The sequence below is a fragment of the Amphiura filiformis genome, chromosome 20 (assembly GCF_039555335.1).
Source record: "Amphiura filiformis chromosome 20, Afil_fr2py, whole genome shotgun sequence".
NCBI classification, from domain to species: Eukaryota; Metazoa; Echinodermata; class Ophiuroidea; order Amphilepidida; family Amphiuridae; genus Amphiura; species Amphiura filiformis.
In genome coordinates, this window is record NC_092647.1 from 16,818,584 (window position 1) to 16,840,841 (window position 22,258).

Below are 22,258 nucleotides of genomic sequence, written 5' to 3' on the forward strand. Positions count from 1 at the left end.
GAAGCTAACTGAAAAGGTGAGTTTTCAGTTTCTTCCTGAAAACGGAATTGATGGAGACTCCCTGATGGCTTTAGGGAGTTTGTTCCATTCCCTCGGGCCAGAGACAGAGAAGGTATTTAAACCAGATCCTCTATGTGCCCTAGGCTGACTAAGCAGGGTCTTATCGGAAGAAGATCTCAATTCTCTTCCGGGAGCATAGGCTGAAAGAAGCTCACAAAGATAATTGGGGGCACGGCCCTGAGTGCACTTGAAAACATAAAGCAGGAGTTTAAAAAGAATTCGGTCCTGGATTGGAAGCCAATGCAATTGAATGAGAAGGTCGGAGGTACCAGTTGAGCGAGGGACAGAGAAAATCAAACGCACAGCACGATTTTGCAGCTTCTGCAGTCTATTTCTTTCACCTTGAGTGATACCATAGAGGATTGCATTGCCATAATCAAGTCGGGACAGTATGAGAGAGCGAACAGCATGGTGACAGGTATCCTGGTCAATGAATTTACGGATGCGGTAAAGATTAGTCGTCTCCACCCACCGAGGATTCCGAGTTTGTTGAAGTGGTCCCTGAATGTACTCCTCCAGAGCCTCCTTTCATACCTGGCGAGTTGTCCACACCTGCTACTTGTGACCCCCTGCCCAGGAATGCTAATCACTCGCACCCCAGTTCTGAGTCAGATCCTCGCGATCCCTTGCGCGATAGCGGTCATAGCTCCAGCAATACCTCCGGTTTGGTTGCACAGTCTAATCCATGTACCGGTAACAGCAGTGAGGTTAGTGAAAGCATCCCCCAAGCTAGTATGGTTGGCCCTGAGATCATGCCACCATTGCTCACACAAAGGCGTTCCGCGCGCCCTCACAAACTTCCTGAGCACCTGAAAGACTATGTGTTAAACTAAATGGACAGGTCACTGTGTACTATGACATTAATCCATCATCGGTGTCCTCCTATATGGTCACTTCATTGAACTTTGAACTGATTTACGTATGTCATTTGGAATTCGAAAAGAAAACTCTGGAACTGACGTTTACTTCTTTGAACTTTGAACCATTTTACATTCATGTTGAATGTCAGTTTGTCATTGCAGACAAAAAGACTCTTGAACTGTTGATGTTATTGACTGTTGGCACATTGCCTATTTTGAGTGTTCTAAACCAACAGTGTCATAAGCTGTTAGATTGGTTTCTGCAAGTCAGTTGTTAGTAGTAGTTGTTTAGTAGTGTTATCCTCACTTCCTTGTGAGGAAAGTGATCCTTTTTTTTTTTCTTTAAAAGACAAAAGAGAGAAAGAGGTAGTTACGCCAGTTGATTCATAGTTGTGTGCCCTTAAGGTGCACTGAGCCTGGAGGACTCTCTCTCTGTCTCTGCACTCGTGGAAGCTACATGTGCCTGGTTGTGATTATCACATTAGATTAATCCCTAATCCTTTTATTGGCGATGGGTATGAATGGTAGTTAGTGGTTTTGGAATCGAACTACACACCTGTGCCTATATCACCTTAAAGCTGTCCCATGTCTCATCCCTGAATAAACCAACCGAGCTTAACCGTAAAGGTATAACAATTGATATTGTTAAGATTTATAGAAATCAGTTCCAATGTCTAAATTGGACACACCTCAGTGATCCGAATACATTAATGTCCATATTTGTGGAATATAGTATTGGCGAGTTGTGATTTACTTTGCAGAGTTTATAAACTACGTTTTAAAATACTGCAGCATTCTCTGTGTGGTAGCATGTAGGCCTATAGTGTGGCGTAACATGTGATGGTGTGTAGGGCGGGTTGCTTGTTTTAGGTTGCGCTTATCTTTTAATATGGCCATTTGTGGCATATTAAAACTTGATCCGTTGTCCTATACAAAAACAATTTGGTTTTGAAATATTGTACACATTTCACGTTAAAACGTCATCAATTATGCCTGCCGAAAAATGTACATTTTCCTAATTTTGCCCTTGCCTTGTGGTATTATTTTCTTAGGGTGATTGAGGTAAAATGTTTGACTGAATGAAACATTTATGTAATATGAAGGTATATGCTGAAATGTATCTTTTATTGTTTTTCTTTCTTTCTTTTTGTTCACAATTAATACATACATACATACATAAAGGTATTTATATAGCGACTTTAAAATTTATCAAGGCGCTGAACAAGGAGAGAAAGGATGGGGAAAAAAGAAACACAGTGGAACAAGAAAGAAGCTAACTGAAAAGGTGAGTTTTCAGTTTCTTCCTGAAAACGGGAATTGATGGAGACTCCCTGATGGCTTTAGGGAGTTTGTTCCATTCCCTCGGGCCAGAGACAGAGAAGGTATTTAAACCAGATCCTCTATGTGCCCTAGGCTGACTAAGCAGGGTCTTATCGGAAGAAGATCTCAATTCTCTTCCGGGAGCATAGGCTGAAAGAAGCTCACAAAGATAATTGGGGGCACGGCCCTGAGTGCACTTGAAAACATAAAGCAGGAGTTTAAAAAGAATTCGGTCCTGGATTGGAAGCCAATGCAATTGAATGAGAAGGTCGGAGGTACCAGTTGAGCGAGGGACAGAGAAAATCAAACGCACAGCACGATTTTGCAGCTTCTGCAGTCTATTTCTTTCACCTTGAGTGATACCATAGAGGATTGCATTGCCATAATCAAGTCGGGACAGTATGAGAGAGCGAACAGCATGGTGACAGGTATCCTGGTCAATGAATTTACGGATGCGGTAAAGATTACGAAGATGGAAATTGACAGACTTTGTGAGGGTGGTAATGTGGTCACGCATAGACATGGTGGGATCAAATATGATTCCCAGATTCCGGATGGAATTGGAGGGCTCGATGATGACTGAGCTGCTCAAATGAAGCGTAACATTGGAAATGGAGTTAATGGCACGAGGGGATGCAGCAGCAAAGAATTCGGTTTTTTGATCATTCAACTTGAGTTTATTGATTGTCATCCACTTCTTGATATCTGAGATACATGCAGACAATCTGGATAAAGCTAGATCAGAACTTCCAGGAACAGAAGGATCAAAGGCAGTATAAAGCTGTGTATCATCTGCATATACATGGTATCTCAGATGATGATGAGTTATGATATCAGCGACAGGTTTAGTGTAAAAAGTAAATATGAGAGGACCCACAACTGAGCCCTGAGGAACCCCAAAATCCACAGATTGCTCATCCGAAAGGGTGCCAGAGATACTGACACGATTTGTGCGGTTCTTGAGGTAGCTATCAAACCAGTTCAACACGAGACCACGCAGCCCGTAAGATGTAGCAAGGCGAGATGTTAATAAATCATGGTCAATCGTGTCGAACGCCGCCGACAAATCCAACAAGACAAGATAAACAGCCCTGTTATTGTCAATCTCATGCATAATGTCATTTTTGACACGTAGAATGGCAGTTTCAGTGCTATGGTTGCCTCTATAAGCTGAATGAAAATTAATGATAAGACACAAATATATCCTAAACCTAACCCCAACCATAACCCTAAACGTCGCCTTAACCTGTAACCTAAGTTTTAATCCTAAACCTAAACCTAGTCCCAAACCTTATCTAACCCCTGACTCTCTGAATCCCAATTCTGACTTCCAACTACTCACCTATGCACACATTCCACCTTGCAACCCTTAATACTCACACACGCACATCCCACACACCCCCTACAGCACCCACATCAATAAATCCACACTCCGTCGATTTAAAACACACACCTACCCCGGGCTACCCCCAAATAGGCCTACCCCATTCTGATCTAACTCTAATTCTACTAATAACTCGACACTAAATTCTACTAATAACTCTCACTAAATTACTCTAAAAATAATTATACATGTTGGAATATAAAAAATTGGTTGTCGTTTTTTCCGATGTATGCCCAGCCTACTTTATCGAATGGTTTATAGTCCAATAGAGGCTGAAAGCGATATTTATGAAAAAATGCTAGCTCCAGATCACAATAAGGCTATTGAACAGTGTATAGAATAAGCCGGTCCCTGTACATTTTAGTCGTTAGTCGAAGCGATCAATGTTTAGAAGGCTTTTAGAACATATTTTGGCAGTAGAAAAATGATCTGGGCAGTATCGCGGCCAGAGACTAAGTTCGGTTTTATACATTAAGCGTATATTGACAACCTACATTGAGACCCCTTGAAATGATGATAAATATATCGACACTGAATCCAGAGCTGCTCAGAGTGACACATGTTTTTAGTTATGAAGTATTGCATTGGACTGTTACCAGGAAAATGTGGATTTATACTAATTCAAGACACCAATCGGAAGAAACATAGTAACCACTGTGCAACGCTTGTGTTTGGCCTTCTTATGTGTGACATTTCGAGGCAAGGCGGTGAGTAAAAAAAAAAATCAATGAATTTATGCTAAAAATTCCATAACATCAATTCTGTAGATATGACATATAAAGGCAAAACTCAGCACTAAAGTGAACGTTTGGAATAGGATGCATTTACTAAATACACACAAATTTGGGTTTCTTCGCTAACGGAATGGGTGTAGAAGTCTTTTTCGTTAAAAAAGTGGGACATTTTTAAAATTTTGATGGACAAAATTGCAATAAGAAATAGGCTTTTCCAAGGTTGCAAAATTACGATGAATTGTGTGCACAAACGATACCAATTAAGGCACATGCCTTACCCTCAAGTTGAAAGTAAGTACCGTAATTATTTATATAGAGTGTGCAACATATTAAGGCGAACTTCTGGCGAAATCGATGCAAAGTCAATTAATTCATGAAATCTTCGTTGCCACTAGAAAGTGCGTGAGCAATAATGTAACATCAAATATACACGCCTATTTACATAATTTCCTAAGACCTTACACAAGTGATCAGGCTCAAATATAAAACTAGAGAGTTTGGTCATTGATATGCACCATCAATTTTGAACCTATGATCAATATTGCTAGGCAAAAATTCACATCAAACATGGCAAATTTCTCTCATTTCGGAGATATTTCAAACAATACAGCTCGACCCCTTAAGTTATGGAAAGTCAAGCATAATTAATTTTCCAGTAAAATTAATATAAGGTCAAAGGAAAAGAAATTTATTAAATGATAACCATTTGAATATTTGTGGCAGTTTACGGAAACTTAAAACTAGTGTAATCAGTAATTCAAACTCGTGTCAGTTTCTCCATATACTCCCGTTTTGTGTTCAAACGTGTCCAAAAATGCTATTTGGTTCCAAAATGAGGGTCTTTTTCACAGGGATCTCGGGTCAAACTTAGCAGCCGGTCATGCCAAACAATACAGAAATTATATTTCGCGGTCAACTGACGTAACAAATTGATATCCGGGCATGCGCCGTTTAGAGCTAGACAGTTGTGACTCGCAAAGCCACTTATCGTATTATTTTGATCAATCAGATTAGATCATTGTTTCCATCAATAGGTTGATGCACACATTATTTATTTGATGTGAGCCGCGAGCGACCTCCTCTTTTATCATTTTCTCTGGTTACACCTACACAAAGTTCAAATGGATGAAAACTGCATGGGTGTAATTTTCAGCGCAAGCAAAGGCATCATAACACAGGGATACTTTATCACCATCAACAAGCCGTACTCATTGCAATATATTGGAGAAATCCTACATTCTTTTATAGGAAATACACCAAATTTGGCACAGATGTAGAGCTTACAACGCTGAATAATTCTTTATTTGGGATTAAGTGAAACATTTCAATATGACTTCAGATATTTAGGTTGAAAAACATGCTCATGATGTGATTTTGACCACAATTTTTACCCAAAAAATGTCATTATTACAGAGGATATAACTCCCTCCCGTCAGGGGGGGGGGCAAGTTTAAAATGTTGTCTCTATGGGTCAAAAATATGAAAATGCTACGATTCTGTCAAAAGAGGTATAATGACCGTTCTGAATCCGATATAATTGCACAATCTTGGATGTTACGCTACCTAGGCAATGCTACAAATAAGTCGAGTTCAATATAGGCTTGGGATAGGATTGGGATATACTGCAGTTACTGTCCATTTTCCTATACACAATACACAGTGCTCTCACCATTGACTTCTACAAACAGTGTATGTTAGAGGTATAGTGCATTGCCTAGTTAACGTCACTGTGTGAAAACTAAACAGCCAATATTGTTTGTACTCTCTGAAATTCTAGAAAATATAGTTTTGTAACATGTCCTAATTTTTAGCTAATTTAGATGTTTGGAAATATTCGTACTTTTGTGTTTTAGTAAGGAAGGGCACGGCATGGCCTGCAAAATTCCCTTTTAGTGACTATCGCTCATTTTGTGGACCGCTCTCTTCCGAAGGGCATTAAAGATAAACCACTTGACGGATATTTTTTGTACTTGCTGCTAGTCAAGAATAATGTATACATTGCATGTAAAAACTGAGTAGGTGGGGCATCTGCAAATAGTCGTACCGTAAATGACAGAGAACAACAAAAACAACTCCCAAATCTGTCCATAACTTTGGTCATTGGAGAGAGTCAGGGGATTTCAAGTGGGTGATTATTGATTGACAAGTGACATATTTGGGCATAAGTGCAGCCCACCATTCAATGTGGAGGATGGACTAGATTTTATCGATTGATTTTGCTGGAGTAATTTCCTGTTAGCCAGGTTTAAATACTGCAAAGGTCCAATCATGTTTGCTACATTCTAAATTACAAGGATTTAAAAATAAATCCTTAAGGATTGTAATTAGGGACCAATCAAATTTAGATTTAAAATTAATCTTATAAATTTGAATTTTAAATATTAAAGACTTAATTTTAAATTTTAAAGATTTAATTTTAAATCTAATCGGCTCATTTCATGATTTGACCCCCACCCGGAGCAAACACATGCACACACCATCCCACCTGATTCCCCACCTGTACCTCCACAACATTTGTATAATCATATTAATGCTCTGCATGCTAGCCATAGGCTTCAACATAAAAAGGTCAAGTTTTGAGATATTTTCTCAAAACATCAACAACTATCTTAAGAACCAGTGAAACAAATACTCGGCTTGTTTGTACTCATTTTAATGCATTTTTATGCTGATTCCAAATACGGTCATGAATGTTTACAATTTTGACATTTTTTAAGTAAAAAAAACCCCGAAACTTCGCTGCGTGGAGGGCATTAATTTTGTTTTTTCTCTTCCTTACAGTTCAATCTGGTGTGTAAGAAAAAAGCCTTGCCTAATTTATCGCAGTCCATCTTCTTCGCTGGTATATTGTGCGGATCGATCTTTTTCGGTACTCTCTCTGACTGGTGAGTATCAATACCTTTGTCTCAAGGAATGCGAGACGTCTCACCCCGAAACCTATTCGCCCCCAAAAAGTTCACCCAATACACATTACATACCACGACCAGTTCGCCCCAATACACGTACATACCACGACCAGTTCGCCCCAATTGACTCACCGTGTATAACGTTGCCGTAGCGTGCATAGTACTAGTAGTGTTAAACATGATGTAAATTACTTATAAATCGCCAGTGTAATAATTTATATAATATATGGCAAAACAAAACATTATATAAAAAGAAAATAAAAACAACAAAAAACTCTTACTCTTGCGAGTTTTGTGTATTTTTATTTTACCGACTCAAACTCAGTTAAAATAAGTTTGAGATGTTCAAAACTTGCAGTCCTATAAACATATTAAATCAGAGAAGATCTTCTTTGACATAATGAAACTATTAAAAGGACTGAAAAAAAATATATTTGGCAATTTTGCGTACAACTAGCAAAACAAACGCCAGCAGCAGCTTTGAGATGTTTTGTGGGTTCCGTGCTGTGCACCCGAGCTGTGCACTGAATTTTGCCCGCTTTTTGCACCGCGTGTAAGCGGCGGATATTTGCTGCCACTTCCGCGAAAACGCCGGGTGTGATATGTGTTCAATCCTGGTTCAATCAATGGTACCGTGACCAAAGCACGCAAAAGTGCCAGAACACACCGACGGCGTACCTTGCTAGACAAGCCCCCGGGCCCGCGGCCGTGTGCCTTACACACTGATGTACGATCGATTGCTTGACAAGTAGGCCTAGTATGCTCTCAATTTGATTAAGACCCGGAGGTAGTGCCACAAAGAAACAACACAATGTAAAGTGATTCAATAATATAATAATAATTAAGATATGATTAATATATACTAGTACTATTAATAATATTAAAATGATAGTTATTTTTTATTGTTATCATAAGAAAATAATAATAATACTATCATTTTTACTATAATACCGTATTAATTATTATTATATGAATAGGTCGTATTGATTATTCCATAATACATGAATATAAATGCAAACAATTGGAAGTTGTATTGATTGGCCATATGACCGCATGCACTGCATTCACGGCACTTTACAGTTTACACAGTGAGTCAATTGGGGCGAACTTGTCGTGGTATGTACGTGTATTGGGGCGAACTGGTCGCGGTATGTACGTGTATTGGGGCGAACTGGTAGTGGTATGTACTGGTGTGGGGCGAAACGTCCTGACACCGTCTCGAGCAGCAGTGGTCATGGTGGTGTAACGCCTTACCAGAAAAGAATAGTTTGTATGTTTTAATTTTTAATTTTCATAAGCCTTAACTTCGCCCGCGAGCTTTTTTCGGAATTCATGTTTTAGCGTTGGTCAAACTAATATAATTCGCTGAAGAAAGATATTTCCCACCTCTGTAAGGCACACAATTTTGTCAGAATATCCGTTTTGATTTCACTTTTTTCCACTTGCGACTGCCAAAATGTCCAACCAGTACTTCATTTCTAATATAACCAGCAGAAATAATAATCGATATTTCTTTTGTGGCTTGCAAAATCATCCATCCATGGGTGCATTCGCGAGTTGATTTAAGACTCGGTTGAAACAAAATTAAGGATCGAAAGCATTTTAGTGTCCAAAAAGGCAAAATTATCGTCAAAGTTCTGCCGAAATCGGCACCCTTGCGAAGGGTTCAGAATTCGAATCGGGAACGAAAATATCCGATCTTTGCGATCAAAAACACAAAATTACAACTTTAAACATACTATTGGCAAAAGACATTATTACCAAACAATACAGAATAGAAAATTTGACATCATTTTCTCAAAATATTGAAAAAATTTGCTCACTAGACATTGAAAAAGTACGCAATCCAATTCCCGTTCAAACGCGTGGGAAACTGAAAGTGCGATAATCGTGACTACACGAGACCGAGGAGTTATTGCATTTAAAATCAATGCAATACGTTCACGGTCAAGTTCGATTATCTTGACGAATACACTTCTGCGAAGTAATTAACCTTTTGAGTGCATCAATAATATTTATCTTTGATGTCTATTCCTAACACGTATAAATATCTTCATCAGGCTGAGTTCACATAGAAGTATACGGTATACGGTATTCGCTATACGAAATACGCTCATTCGATCAGGCTGAGTTCATATAGGAGTATATACTATGTGAACTCAGCCTGGTCAAATGAGCGTATTTCGTATAGCTAATAGCGAGTATACATTTGTAGGTCAGTTTACCAATTTTCTTCGTCTAATCAAATGCTTGTAACTTTACTTCTTGAGGTCACATTGCATTCAATGAGGTGTCATAATGTGCAGAATTAGATAGTGCATCTATTACAAAAAAATGAATTTGCCCACATATCGTTTAGTTTTAAAATTAGGACGGTATACGCTGCACTAAAATCGAACACGCACGATTCCCACTATACTACTATACGCAGGTATACGGCCTTTTCGAATAGTCTGAATAGTGCCCTCTTATGTGACCCGGTACTATGAAATTACCTTGCTCGATTTAAGCTATACGCGTACACCTGCAAAACGTGCACCGTATACCCGAATAGTATACTTCTATGTGAACGCAGCCTTAGAGGAAGATTTGTGGTTTTCGGTTCGTTTCTGAAGCATACGCCACATTATTAACAGATGAAGCTGATTCTGTGCCTAAATGTCATCAAATCCAATTTTGCCGCTTCGCATTTTTAGTGGTGCATTATTAGTGGTGTCAGTTTGTGAAACTAAAGATATTACCGAATTGTTAACATAGGTCAATTAATTAATTAAAGTTATTAATTAATTAATTAAGTATAGTTGAGCTTCCTTACTTGGTGTACTTGAAGAACTTGATAAATAAAAACCGTTGGGCCAAATTTCATAAAATGACCAAAATCACCCTACGCCACTATGTGTTGCGACCGACGATATGTGACCGTTCACGGCGAATGAGCCGTAAATTCCTCCCCGGTCAATTTTGTTTTATTTCGTGTTTAAAAATAAACATCATAAACTTAAAAATGGTATATCATTTGACTTCAAACGATATCCAGAAGCGGGGTTATGGTTTGTTAAACTTTGCTCCTTCAACAAAATTATAGCTTTTACGTTTTTACATGTGTCTCTTTTTCCACATTGCTGGCAATAAATATCAAACAGTCATGATTGGCGGTCATTTCAAATCATCCCCAAGTCAACGAGGTTTAAGAATACAATGCCTGGTAACCCACCACTTGAACAGGACTTAGCAAAAGCAAACAAAGACCAGAGCTATTAAAAGTTCTATAGCCATCTAAGGTAGAAACTTATTATCCACTTCAACAATAGGATTATTGATTAGTTTTTGACTATCAAAATAAGACAGATGTCGGGCCAGCTTAAAGCCATATTATAACATTTTCAAACAAAATAGATTAGCATTTCTTTGCCATCAAATGTTAGCTTTTACTGTCAGATATATCCCCTTTTAATTTGGAGCCGAAAAACTACGGCAAAGCAAAGAAAATTAGACTTTACTACCCACTCCTTCGGTCATGTTGTCGTACGACCCTTTGTTGTGTATATCACCGTCCCGCACACTCCTTCGGTCATGTTGTGGTACGACCCTTTGTTGTGTATATCACCGTCCCGCACGCCGTACGTACTGTGTGTTATGAAAATCGTGTATGCGTTCGACTAATAATTCCATCATAATAATAAAGCGCGGATTCCGGCGTTTTATTCAAAATCTCGGATTTTGACAAAACTACAGCACCTAGAGTCTTGATTTTTGCAGGGTATATTGGTTTAATAAAGTACAATTTAATCGTGTAAAAAGGGAATTTTAAAAATTCAGTGAGGGCGTCTTCCTCAGCAAATGTTATAATATGGCTTTAAGTTACCGATGAATACGACCTTCGTACACATTTTACACCGTAACTCAGAATACAATTTAGGGAATTTACGGCTCATTTGTGCTGCCGGGTCACATCAGTAATTGAATTGGCACTGGGTTAGATTTTGTACTTCTTTTATTGTATTCATGTGAAGATTTGATATTATGTGAATAAATCTGAACTGAACTTTTGACAATGTGGTAATAATAATAATAATCGATCGATTGTGAATCCCCTTTTACTATTTATTGCTAAGCACAATAAACTTATTACGTTTATTCAAAAAAGGGTCTAAGCTTATTTTGTGGGAGCAGGTAATTGAATACATGAATACAAAACCACCCAAGTCCATGGGAAGTGATTTTGAGAGAAAACCCTGTATATCATTTTAATTCCTTCAGTTAGATTTACCTGGTCAATATGGTATGACGATTAGCATTTCAGGGACTTCGTGGGGTTCATTTTAAATTTTGGACTTGGGTGGTTTTTTGAAACATATACAAAGACAACAATGTTAGAATGTGATTACCACTAGTAAGATAATACAAAATAAAGCACACAGGTATGTATAATGTTGATAAGCATTCTGCCATGTAATATAAACCACACACTTTCCTTTATTAAACCCATTTTTTTTTTCAAAAGTCATTCTCTAGCAATGAATGTGTTACAAGTGGGCTTTTATACATGTGTTACAAGACTCAAATCATGGAATTGGGTGGTTATTTCATACATGCTATTTTTCACATGCTCAATAGACACAGAGGATGAATTTGAGTTGTTCTTTCATACATATGACAGGCCTATGTATAGCAACAATTTCCCATGCTTAACTCAATTTAGCCAACGTATGGACTTGGGTGGGTTTTGTATTCATATATTCAATTGTGTGTTCAGACTTTCTGGCTCTCAACCATGGAAGAAGAATAGAGCACGAAGTGCGATGGAATTGCAACTCCGATCGTCGATGTGAGGTCAGCGACGTCAACACTTGCAACATGTGGACGTAGGTGGCAGCAGCATTTTTCTTTAATTAGCATAAGTCTCCACAGCACTAGGCATATTTTTTACGTAGCTTTTAGTACTATCGTGGTGGCAGCAGCATTTTCTTAACTTTTTCCAATATGGCGACGCCCGTGATTTTGGTGCCTGTTGTCGACGCCATCGGACGCCATTTCAGCGCAGGATAATACACAGGGAAAGCCGACGCTGTCGCCACCTTTTTGTATTGCGCTAGTATATGAGCTGCAACGGCCTGTCTCAACCCTCAAAATGTCTTTATTTTGTGTCATCAAAAATCAATACTATCCATACGTTGGTTCTGCTCTGATGTATATTTATGGATAAAATAAAATATTTAATATACAGCCTGTCTAAAAATATTGCAAGTAAAAAGCGCCCTCTTTGGTAATTAAAAAATACAGTTGCGATATGATGCTTGCATCAACGTCAAGGGCGTAGTCTTAGCTCTCAAATGCTGTTTGTTCTGTTCAATTTGCTTGTTTTAATCTCGAGATATGTTTAGTTAACGTCGAAAGGGTAAAATCACAATTGTGCCACTTTTACTAGGGAATTATAAAGAGGGCTGTACAAAAATGTACATGCAGCTGATGTTGATGCGTGTTAACTAAACATATCTCGAGATTAAAACAAGCAAATTGAACAGAACAAATGGCATTTGAGAGCTAAGACTACGCCCTTGACGTTGATGTAAGCATCTTGTCACAACGATATTTTCAAATTGCCAAAAAAGGCGCTTTTCACTTGCACAATTTTTTAGTCAGGCTGTATAATATTAACTTGGAATCAAAATAATCAATAATGCTACAATAATGATGTCTGGCTGTTTGTATTGTTACATAAGATTTCAGATTTGGAAGATCCGTCGGCATTTTGATTGAAATGATATCTTTAAGGGATCTTGAATGAGCGTTTATGGCGTTTCGACAGTATTTTTTGTGGGACATGAGAGCACCTCAGACGTATCGAATTGCATTCTGAATAGGCCTACGAAGCATGTCTTTCTGATATCAAATAATTTACATTTTTTGAAATTCATGATATAATACAAATTTTATGACAAATTATTAAAATTTGATATTTTTGAAATTTTTGATATATAACAGTCCTCGAAGTTAATTTTATAAATCTAATGATATATTCTTTAAGTGTATGTAGCTGGGAGAAAAAGCCGAAGATCAATTGAAAATTTTGATCTTTTATATTGAAGATATGGATTTTTTCCCAAAAAGATCTAATTTGTTTTGGTGTTTTGGGGAAAAAAATCCATATCTTCAATACGAAAGGTAAAAATTTTCAATTGATCGTCGGCTTTTCATCCCACCTACATACACTTTAAGTATAAATCATCAGATTTATAAAGTCTACTTCGAGTACTGTTAAATATCAAAAATATCAATTTTTAATGATTTGCCATAAAATGTGTATTACATTGCAAATTTCAAAAATCAAAATTATTTGATATCAGAAGGACATTCTTCGTATTCAGAATGCAATTCGATATGTCTGATGTGCTCTCATGTCCCACAATAAATACTGTCCAAACGTTCATACCCCTTCCCTTAACATTCCACAAGGATGATGTGCACTTTCCAGTAGAGCGAGAGAGCATAACGTTGAATCTGCTTTTTGTATTAAAAGAGTAATAATATATTGATAATAACGAGGCTACTTAAGATTTGGATGGTCCATAAACATAAAATTTTAACGTTCCAACAGGATGATTAGCATTAAACAAAATAATATGAATATCTCATTTTCTTCTCTTTTTCTATTTTCATTTTTACTTCCCTAAAAACAACCCCCCAAAAGAAAATGTCAACCCTACACCCATGCTAAAATATTCAACTAATTTTTATTGCGTCTCTCTTTATATTAGGCCTATATTGAATGTGTCCGTCGGCAAATTGCTATGCGTCTTGAACATGTTAAATGTGCGTTTCTGGACGCATGCGACGTGTTACATTGCTGCTTGCTTTTGCACTTGAATAGCATAACCATCTGTTGAAGAAAAAAGAACGAGAATAATTATTTAATTAATTTATTTAATCACTTTTTATTTTCACGGTTTACACAATGTTAGCATATCATACGAGTATTGCGGATATTGCCAAGCACTAAAGGTTACGGGCTTTTAATTACCCAATTAATTATTTGCGTAATAATTGGTGCTATAATTGTTATTTGTTGAATAACTTTGACCCGTTTCCATCCATTCCAGTTTTCCTTTCACCCATTTCGACCCGTTTCGATACGTTTCGACCCGTTTCGATGCATTACATCTTTTACAGACACCCCAAGCTTTCGGCTCGCCAAAATGTCCAACCAGTACTTCATTTCTAATATAACCAGCAGAAATAATAATCGATATTTCTTTTGTGGCTTGCAAAATCATCCATCCATGGGTGCATTCGCGAGTTGATTTGGACAAAATTGGTAGTCGGAATTGAAAAATGGTGTAATCAAAACCGAAATTCTGACAAAACTATGACATAGCCCTTATGATGTGCTTTAGAAAGTTGGAAAATATCTTATGTTAGCGAATTATGTTGACCTCCCCCACCCCCACCCCCAAAAGATCGCGGGGCAACTTGAAGCCTGTGAAAATCGAAAATCTTACACTAGAAGCCTAAGTTTAAAACCAGGGTTTGAAAAAATATACAATACCCACTACCCAGGGGCGACGCTAGTGGGGGGGGGGGGGTATGGGAGGGGATGTGAACACAATTTTTGTCGGCAAAAATTGACTGTCGTCGTCAAAACCATATGATTGTCGGCAAATGTCGTCAAAGCTATGTGATTTGTCGGCAAATTGCAAGAGTCATAACAGATTAATGTGTTACGAAATTGTGCTGTTGTTACGTAATAGACCTATTGTTAATGTTATAGTAGTTACTAATTAAGGCTACATGAAAGTAATCTTTTCCCACAACTAAATATCATAGTCAGGAAATTAATGATGCATCTGGTAGCTTAGATCATAACTTTCATTATACTTAGTTGCAATTATCCCAGATAATTCTTGATTTGTTTTTACAGAGTCTTGAATTGTCGATGTTTTTGATCAAAAAACATCACTCGGTGTATTTTGAAACTCGAGGCATTAACTCTTCTCAAATTGGCCCCAAATCATAATTTATTATATGCACGTGTAGCAAACACCAATGGGAATAATTGGACGTTGTTTGCGGAGCCTAAATTTGGTTTGATTTTATTTCACAATAATTCTAAGGTGAGAATTTTGACCTGACATTTCCTTTTTGGATTTCCAATATAATTCATTGATATGTGATATTTTGAATAAATAAAGAGTACGCTTACCTTTCTGCAACACTTCCCGGTATCATTGAGCATCACCTGATAGCCAACATTTTAGCTGAAAACAGTCCCTTCCTATCATTTTTGAACAAAATATGGTTCAAAAGTACATACACTATACGTATATGGTCAATTCCAGCCAAAGCGGGCCAAAATTCTCTCTGGGGCCATTTTGAAAATGTTTTCCTTTTCAATTCTAGACTTATCAAATGAGACGATCATGTCTAGTGAATCATCAGGTGGAGTGCCATCGGATTGAAAAATAACTTTTCTTGCTAGACCAAATAAAGTGTTAAATGCGCATATGCATGTTACCCACGAATTCAAGCATTTTTCACCTGTTGTACGCCATAAAATTTCACTTTCTTTAATATCTTTCAATATTTTATGTGTGGCTCATATACACTAGAAATCGGTGAAGACTTTGAACGTAAAATAGAATTTTATTACATATATCTATACAGAAATATTTTGGTTATTACAAATTTTAAGAAAGAACCAGGTGTACAGTTAAGATTGTGTCAATTCTTCGAACTCTTTCCAAAGTGGCTGTCATTTAACATTACTGTATTATTTCGAAAGATTAGAATAAATGCTTCATATAAATATAAAGTTAGATTTTGTATCTCGTCGCAGGATGAGGATCTCGGATGGATTCGTGGGTAACAGCGTCTGGAAAATAGCAATTCCTATTATTTTTTTTAAATAAAAATAAAAAATACTTTTCCGTGTGTCAATAATTCAGGCTGCAATGGCACTAAAATGAATTTTAATCAAAATACAGACTACATGGAATATTTAGAATGGATCATTATGGCATTTTGGGTATAAAATGTTGAGAATAATAAAGTTTCCAAATTCAAATAGACAGAGCAAACAGTTTTATATTATTATTTTAGTAAAATCATTCCATATTTTCATGCAGCAATATTCTATTAACTCGTGTTTGACAGTTCCTATGAACTAAAACACTATCAATACATTGTTAACTATAATTTAAGTAGGGATTCGTGGGTAACCAAAATGTTCGTGGGTAACACATATTTGAAGGTATGTATTGGTAAGCGGCAAAATAGAAAATATTACAGAAGGTTGGAAACCACCATGCGGTTATTCCTCCATTGTGTTTCAATGATTCCCGTTTCTCTAACCAATTGCATTTACCCAAAAATGGTAATTTAGGATAATCAATCAAAACTTCATGATGCAGCTTCAGTATACCTTCAAGAGGACGCTATTAAACAGGACTGTTTTGGAACCTATTTCGCATGTTTGCAAAATGTTAAGATGCATAAGAAACATATAATTTACGAGTAAATCCTTGGATTCGTGGGTAACGCCGAATTCGTGGGTAAAGCTATAAGTACTATAGTACCGTTTGGGGTTTGCGTTTCTTAGGTGTATAAACTGTAAGTACTGTCAAAATTATAGCATACCCATGGCTTGAATATGTGCTGATTTAAACTTAAAATAAACAATCTCCTTATTTTTCAAGGTTAGCATCTATTCGGGATTCGTGGGTAACAAAAGTTTAAACCGTCGTAGATTATTTTTTAAAGCGGTGAACGTATTTTTACGATTTACAATTTTAAGCGCTTGTCAAACTAAATTCAGTGTCCAAAGTCATTATATGTTAATTTAAGTTATGGCAATTATATTTGCTGGACTCGTGGGTAACAGTTGATACGTGGGTAACGTCAAATTTGATTTTATGGAATTTTATGGGTAAAACGTATTTGCATAAAATAATCACTTGGACCTCTGAACTATAGAACGAAACTTCGTTTCATGATATAGTCATTTATGGCATATTCACTTAACATTTTTCAGAACGATCATTTTATTTTTGATACGCGGGTAACAAAATTATTAGCCAAATTGACTTAATGGCCTCTAGAGTCCACAAACTTTGGTGGAATTCAATCGTTTTACATATGATGAGAGATCATGCAAACGTCTTTCTAACGGTAATAATTTCATTTTGATTGAAGGACATTCAATGACATATATGGTGCTTTATCTTTGAATTCGTGGGTAACGCCAATTCATTTAAGCTATCATAACTTGTCCCCTGGTATGACTTGCTAGTAAAGGCCTATATGCACAAAGAGAGCACATTGGACGTGACATGATATGCTCCATCAATAACGTGATTTCCTTTATTAATGACATTTTAAAGTGGAAAGTTAACATAGAGAGAATTTTGTCCCGCTTTCGCTGGAATTGACCATATACTGGCACAGCGAGGTAATGAAGAGAGCTATTTACGGTGGGGTATCTATTGTAAGCTATTAGGGTATAGGCCTATAGTATATCTTCCCGCAAGTGACAAGATGTGTCAAGCAGGCGCATACACACACACAAGGGCGGTATATTCAAACGATATTGTCTGGATCATTGAGTATCGATTGCGCACGTACACGGATGTGTGTGGTCACTCCCCAGGTTTTGACATGAATTACAAACGACGTCGTGAATGACCCAGCGTTTTCATCTTATTATTACAAAATTAATCGTCGTTTATCACGAGTCCTAAGAGTCGTACCAGTTCAATTCATCAAAATTAATTTGTATTAAATGAAAAACAAACAGACAGTAAAGTCATATGTCTTTCTATGACTTTCTATGATTGTATTCCTACCAAAATCTGATTTTCAATACACTAGAAACGTGTTGATATATATATCTTTGAAAATCGCCGAATGTTAACCACAGTCACCGTGGCACGGTAGGCATCTTTAGCATTCATAGTGCCTTGGTGGCAGTGGTTCGAACCCTGGTGAAAATTTAGTATTTTTTATTCTTTTTACTAATGCGCTGTTCCGTTTTTCAAACACGCCCCTGAATGAAATTGATGGGCAAGTACCCTTAAAGAAATTTTGTCGAAATGTAATTTGATATTTTTTGATATTAAATTAACTTTGTAAATCTAATAATATGTACTTAATGTGTATGTAGCTGGGATGAAAAGCCTGCGATCAATAGGAACATTTTGACCTTTCATATTGAAGAAATACATTATTTTTCCAAAAAAAGACCTATTTTTTGGCGTTTGGGGGATCCATATCTTCAATACGAAAGGTCAAAATATTCAATTGATCATCGGCTTTTCATCCCAGCTACGTACACTATAAGTACATATCATTAGATTTTATATCGTTTACCTCGACGAGGACTGTTAAATATCAATTTTTAATAATTTGCCCATAAAATGTGTAATGTAAATGTGCCCTATATCGTGAATTTAAAAAAAAAAATCAAAATTATTTGATATCAGAAGGACATCCTTCGTATTCAGAATGCAATTCGATATGTCTGATGTGCTCTCATGTCCCACAAAAATACTGTCCAAACGTTGTTACCAGAGAACGAATTTCAACAACAACAACAAAAAATGTTATCAGGAGGCCATTCCTCAACGTAATTTGGCGTGTCTGATAGTGATAGGCTCGCAGATCCTGTGCATAATCATCATGCATAATTTACCAGTGAAATGGGTTTTTTTTATAGCTAATACGTTTAAATTACACCGTCCAGGTGGACACACACTAGCAATTAAGTAATTGCTTGGTCAAAAGTTTTCACATTGTACTTTCAAACATAGGGTACTGAACCCTTTAAAAAATAGCTTTAACTGATAGGCCTATATTTTCCGGTGTCCTTGCTCGGTTGATTGATAATAATTACGTAATGTTGGATGGGAATCTGACAGTTACAACAAAAACCTGCAATTTTATGTAAACATGTAAAAATATGCAATTTGCACTATGCATAGTTTCTGGATAATGAAATACAAAGGCCTACGGTTTACAATTACAAATTTGGTAAATAAGAACATTTATAATTCATTACGTACACAAATTTAAACATTTTTCGAAATTCATATTTTTCCATTCCTCGTTTCAAAATTCACTTGATGGTTAACTTGCCAAATTACCATAATCCGTTTAAACAAATTGGAATGAATTGAATGAAGTCAGTGAATTATTAAAAAAAAAAGAAGAAAAAAAAGGAAAAGCGCAGTGATTTATAGTGCGCTACGCACAGGCACAACGCCTAGACGTTGATCCACAAGCCTCAGCACACTTTACAGTTTGTCGCTGACCCACATCATTCCATAAACCATTTAACATCAGGGACTTTGCTGCTTCAAGAGCGCACATCCTAGACATTCCTCAAATAAACATCGCAACCAGGATCAGCTCCCCGAGTTTCGTACGGGTTACAACGAGGCAAATTAGGGGAATTTCAAGCTAACTCACTTTTTTACGAGAGCGTACTAGGCACCACCAGGGTTCGAACCCGCAGCCTCTCGCACCATAGTCGAACGCCTTATCGATTGAGCTAACTTGACTACTAAAAATATATTAAAATTGATTTTGCGAAATACTTTTTGATAGGCCTACCATAAGGATAATTAACTGAGCAGATTAGTCAAGATTATCGCACGAGACTAGACTCGCTTGCCAGTCCTATATACGCCGTACCTATGTATATTGAGGACTGGCTTACGCCATTTTGGATGTCAATGGGAAATACACACTTAACGATTTGCGCCGGTTAGAAACTTGAAAAAAAATCTTTAAAATTTCATCAATGTATATAAAAGTGGTACCAACCGTATTGTGCTTGCTAATTTAAGACTCGGTTGAAACAAAATTAAGGATCGAAAGCATTTTAGTGTCCAAAAAGGCAAAATTATCGTCAAAGTTCTGCCGAAATCGGCACCCTTGCGAAGGGTTCAGAATTCGAATCGGGAACGAAAATATCCGATCTTTGCGATCAAAAACACAAAATTACAACTTTAAACATACTATTGGCAAAAGACATTATTACCAAACAATACAGAATAGAAAATTTTCTCAAAATATTGAAAAAATTTGCTCACTAGACATTGAAAAAGTACGCAATCCAATTCCCGTTCAAACGCGTGGGAAACTGAAAGTGCGATAATCGTGACCGAGGAGTTATTGCATTTAAAATCAATGCAATACGTTCACGGTCAAGTTCGATTATCTTGACGAATACACTTCTGCGAAGTAATTAACCTTTTGAGTGCATCAATAATATTTATCTTTGATGTCTATTCCTAACACGTATAAATATCTTCATCAGGCTGAGTTCACATAGAAGTATACGGTATACGGTATTCGCTATACGAAATACGCTCATTCGATCAGGCTGAGTTCATATAGGAGTATACTATGTGAACTCAGCCTGGTCAAATGAGCGTATTTCGTATAATAATAACGAGTATACATTTGTAGGTCAGTTTACCAATTTTCTTCGTCTAATCAAATGCTTGTAACTTTACTTCTTGAGGTCACATTGCATTCAATGAGGTGTCATAATGTGCAGAATTAGATAGTGCATCTATTACAAAAAAATGAATTTACCCACATATCGTTTAGTTTTAAAATTAGGACGGTATACGCTGCACTAAAACATAGGGCCTGCACTTTGGCTCGTTTTTTGCAGGTTTACATGGTCCAATAATCACAAGATGACTGACATGTGGTAACAAAGGAAGCAGTCACTGCAATTTGATTATGTCCCATATGATTGGCCATTCAAGACACCCCTGTGAATATACTATAGCGGCCTTTTCAAAATATAATACCTGTTTGCTTGACTGTATTGACAATACCCGGGAACAATACACACATTATGCATTGGACAAACTTTTTACAATAAGCATGATAAGTGATGATGTGACCTCCAGATTTATACATCGTTCGTCTCGCACACTGACAACATTTGATTGAATGGACTGTAGGCTACTGCGCCGTGATTACGGTGAAGGACACCGGTTCAAATCCTTTGTTTGGAGCCAATCGATAAAAGCATGCAGGGCCTCTATACCCATGTACAGTTTATCCCTACATAACCTATGTCTGAATACGCTGGCAAAGTTATGTAATAATCGGATTAATACTATATAGCAGTAGGTAAAAACAAGTTTTGAATAATCCGCGCTATAAAGTCCCATTCAGTGATCCCAGCGAAAGTGAAAAAAAATCAAATTGTTACGTTTATAAATTTTTGAAAAACAAATGGCAAAAAAACAAAACAGGAAAACGACAGTATTGACGAAGTTGAAGCCCCATTCAAATACATGTAGCTAATTTATATATATATTGTCAGTACCGGTATATAAATTACAGACTCACGTAAATGCATTATTTTTGTCTTAGACACACGCGCGGCTTTCGGCTGAACCACTGCACTAGCAAGCTATGTTAGCACATCTATGACAATGACGAAAGGTACAAAATCAGCCATAGGCCTTTAGATAGCAGAAGACACAAAGTGGTGTTTTATGACCTTTGACATTCTTTTGTGGCGAGTGACATGGTCTTTCAATTCACGCCGAGTGTCCTTGACAGGTTTGACTATGCTTCAGTGGTCATGAAAGAATTCAAAAGATAACCTCTGCCCCAATAATCCCAAGCAATTGTCTGAAACTGCTCCTCGGATCATAAGAACTCAGTCCTCAAATGCTAGTCATAATAATGTCCAAAATATAAAAATTACTGACTATCATTGAAGACTGAGTTCCGCAGTCTAGTATCCAAAATCTGAATTTTGATGATTTTTACGATCGTCGGGATGAAAAAAAACTCAAAAAATCACTGAATGGGCCTTTAGTTCCTCCTCTCCTTACCTGGCAATATAAATCAAAGAAAAATAAAGAAAAAAAATATATAAAACAAGAAAAGGAAAAGAAAATTAACCAAATTAAGGGATCTGTTTTGAGCGTTTCGATAGTATTTTTTGTGGGACATGAGAGCACATCA

The 22,258-nt window shown here is 36.9% G+C and overlaps 1 protein-coding gene across 1 annotated transcript in view; it reads left to right on the top strand.

The window, feature by feature from the left end:
* LOC140142161 (organic cation transporter protein-like) overlaps nucleotides 1-22,258 on the top strand; it is a 63,974-nt gene that overhangs the window by 16,151 nt on the left and 25,565 nt on the right. The window contains exon 2 of the mRNA XM_072164127.1: nucleotides 7,140-7,243. Within this exon, the coding sequence (XP_072020228.1) occupies nucleotides 7,140-7,243 (104 nt within the window). The remainder of the gene's footprint in view (nucleotides 1-7,139; nucleotides 7,244-22,258) is intronic.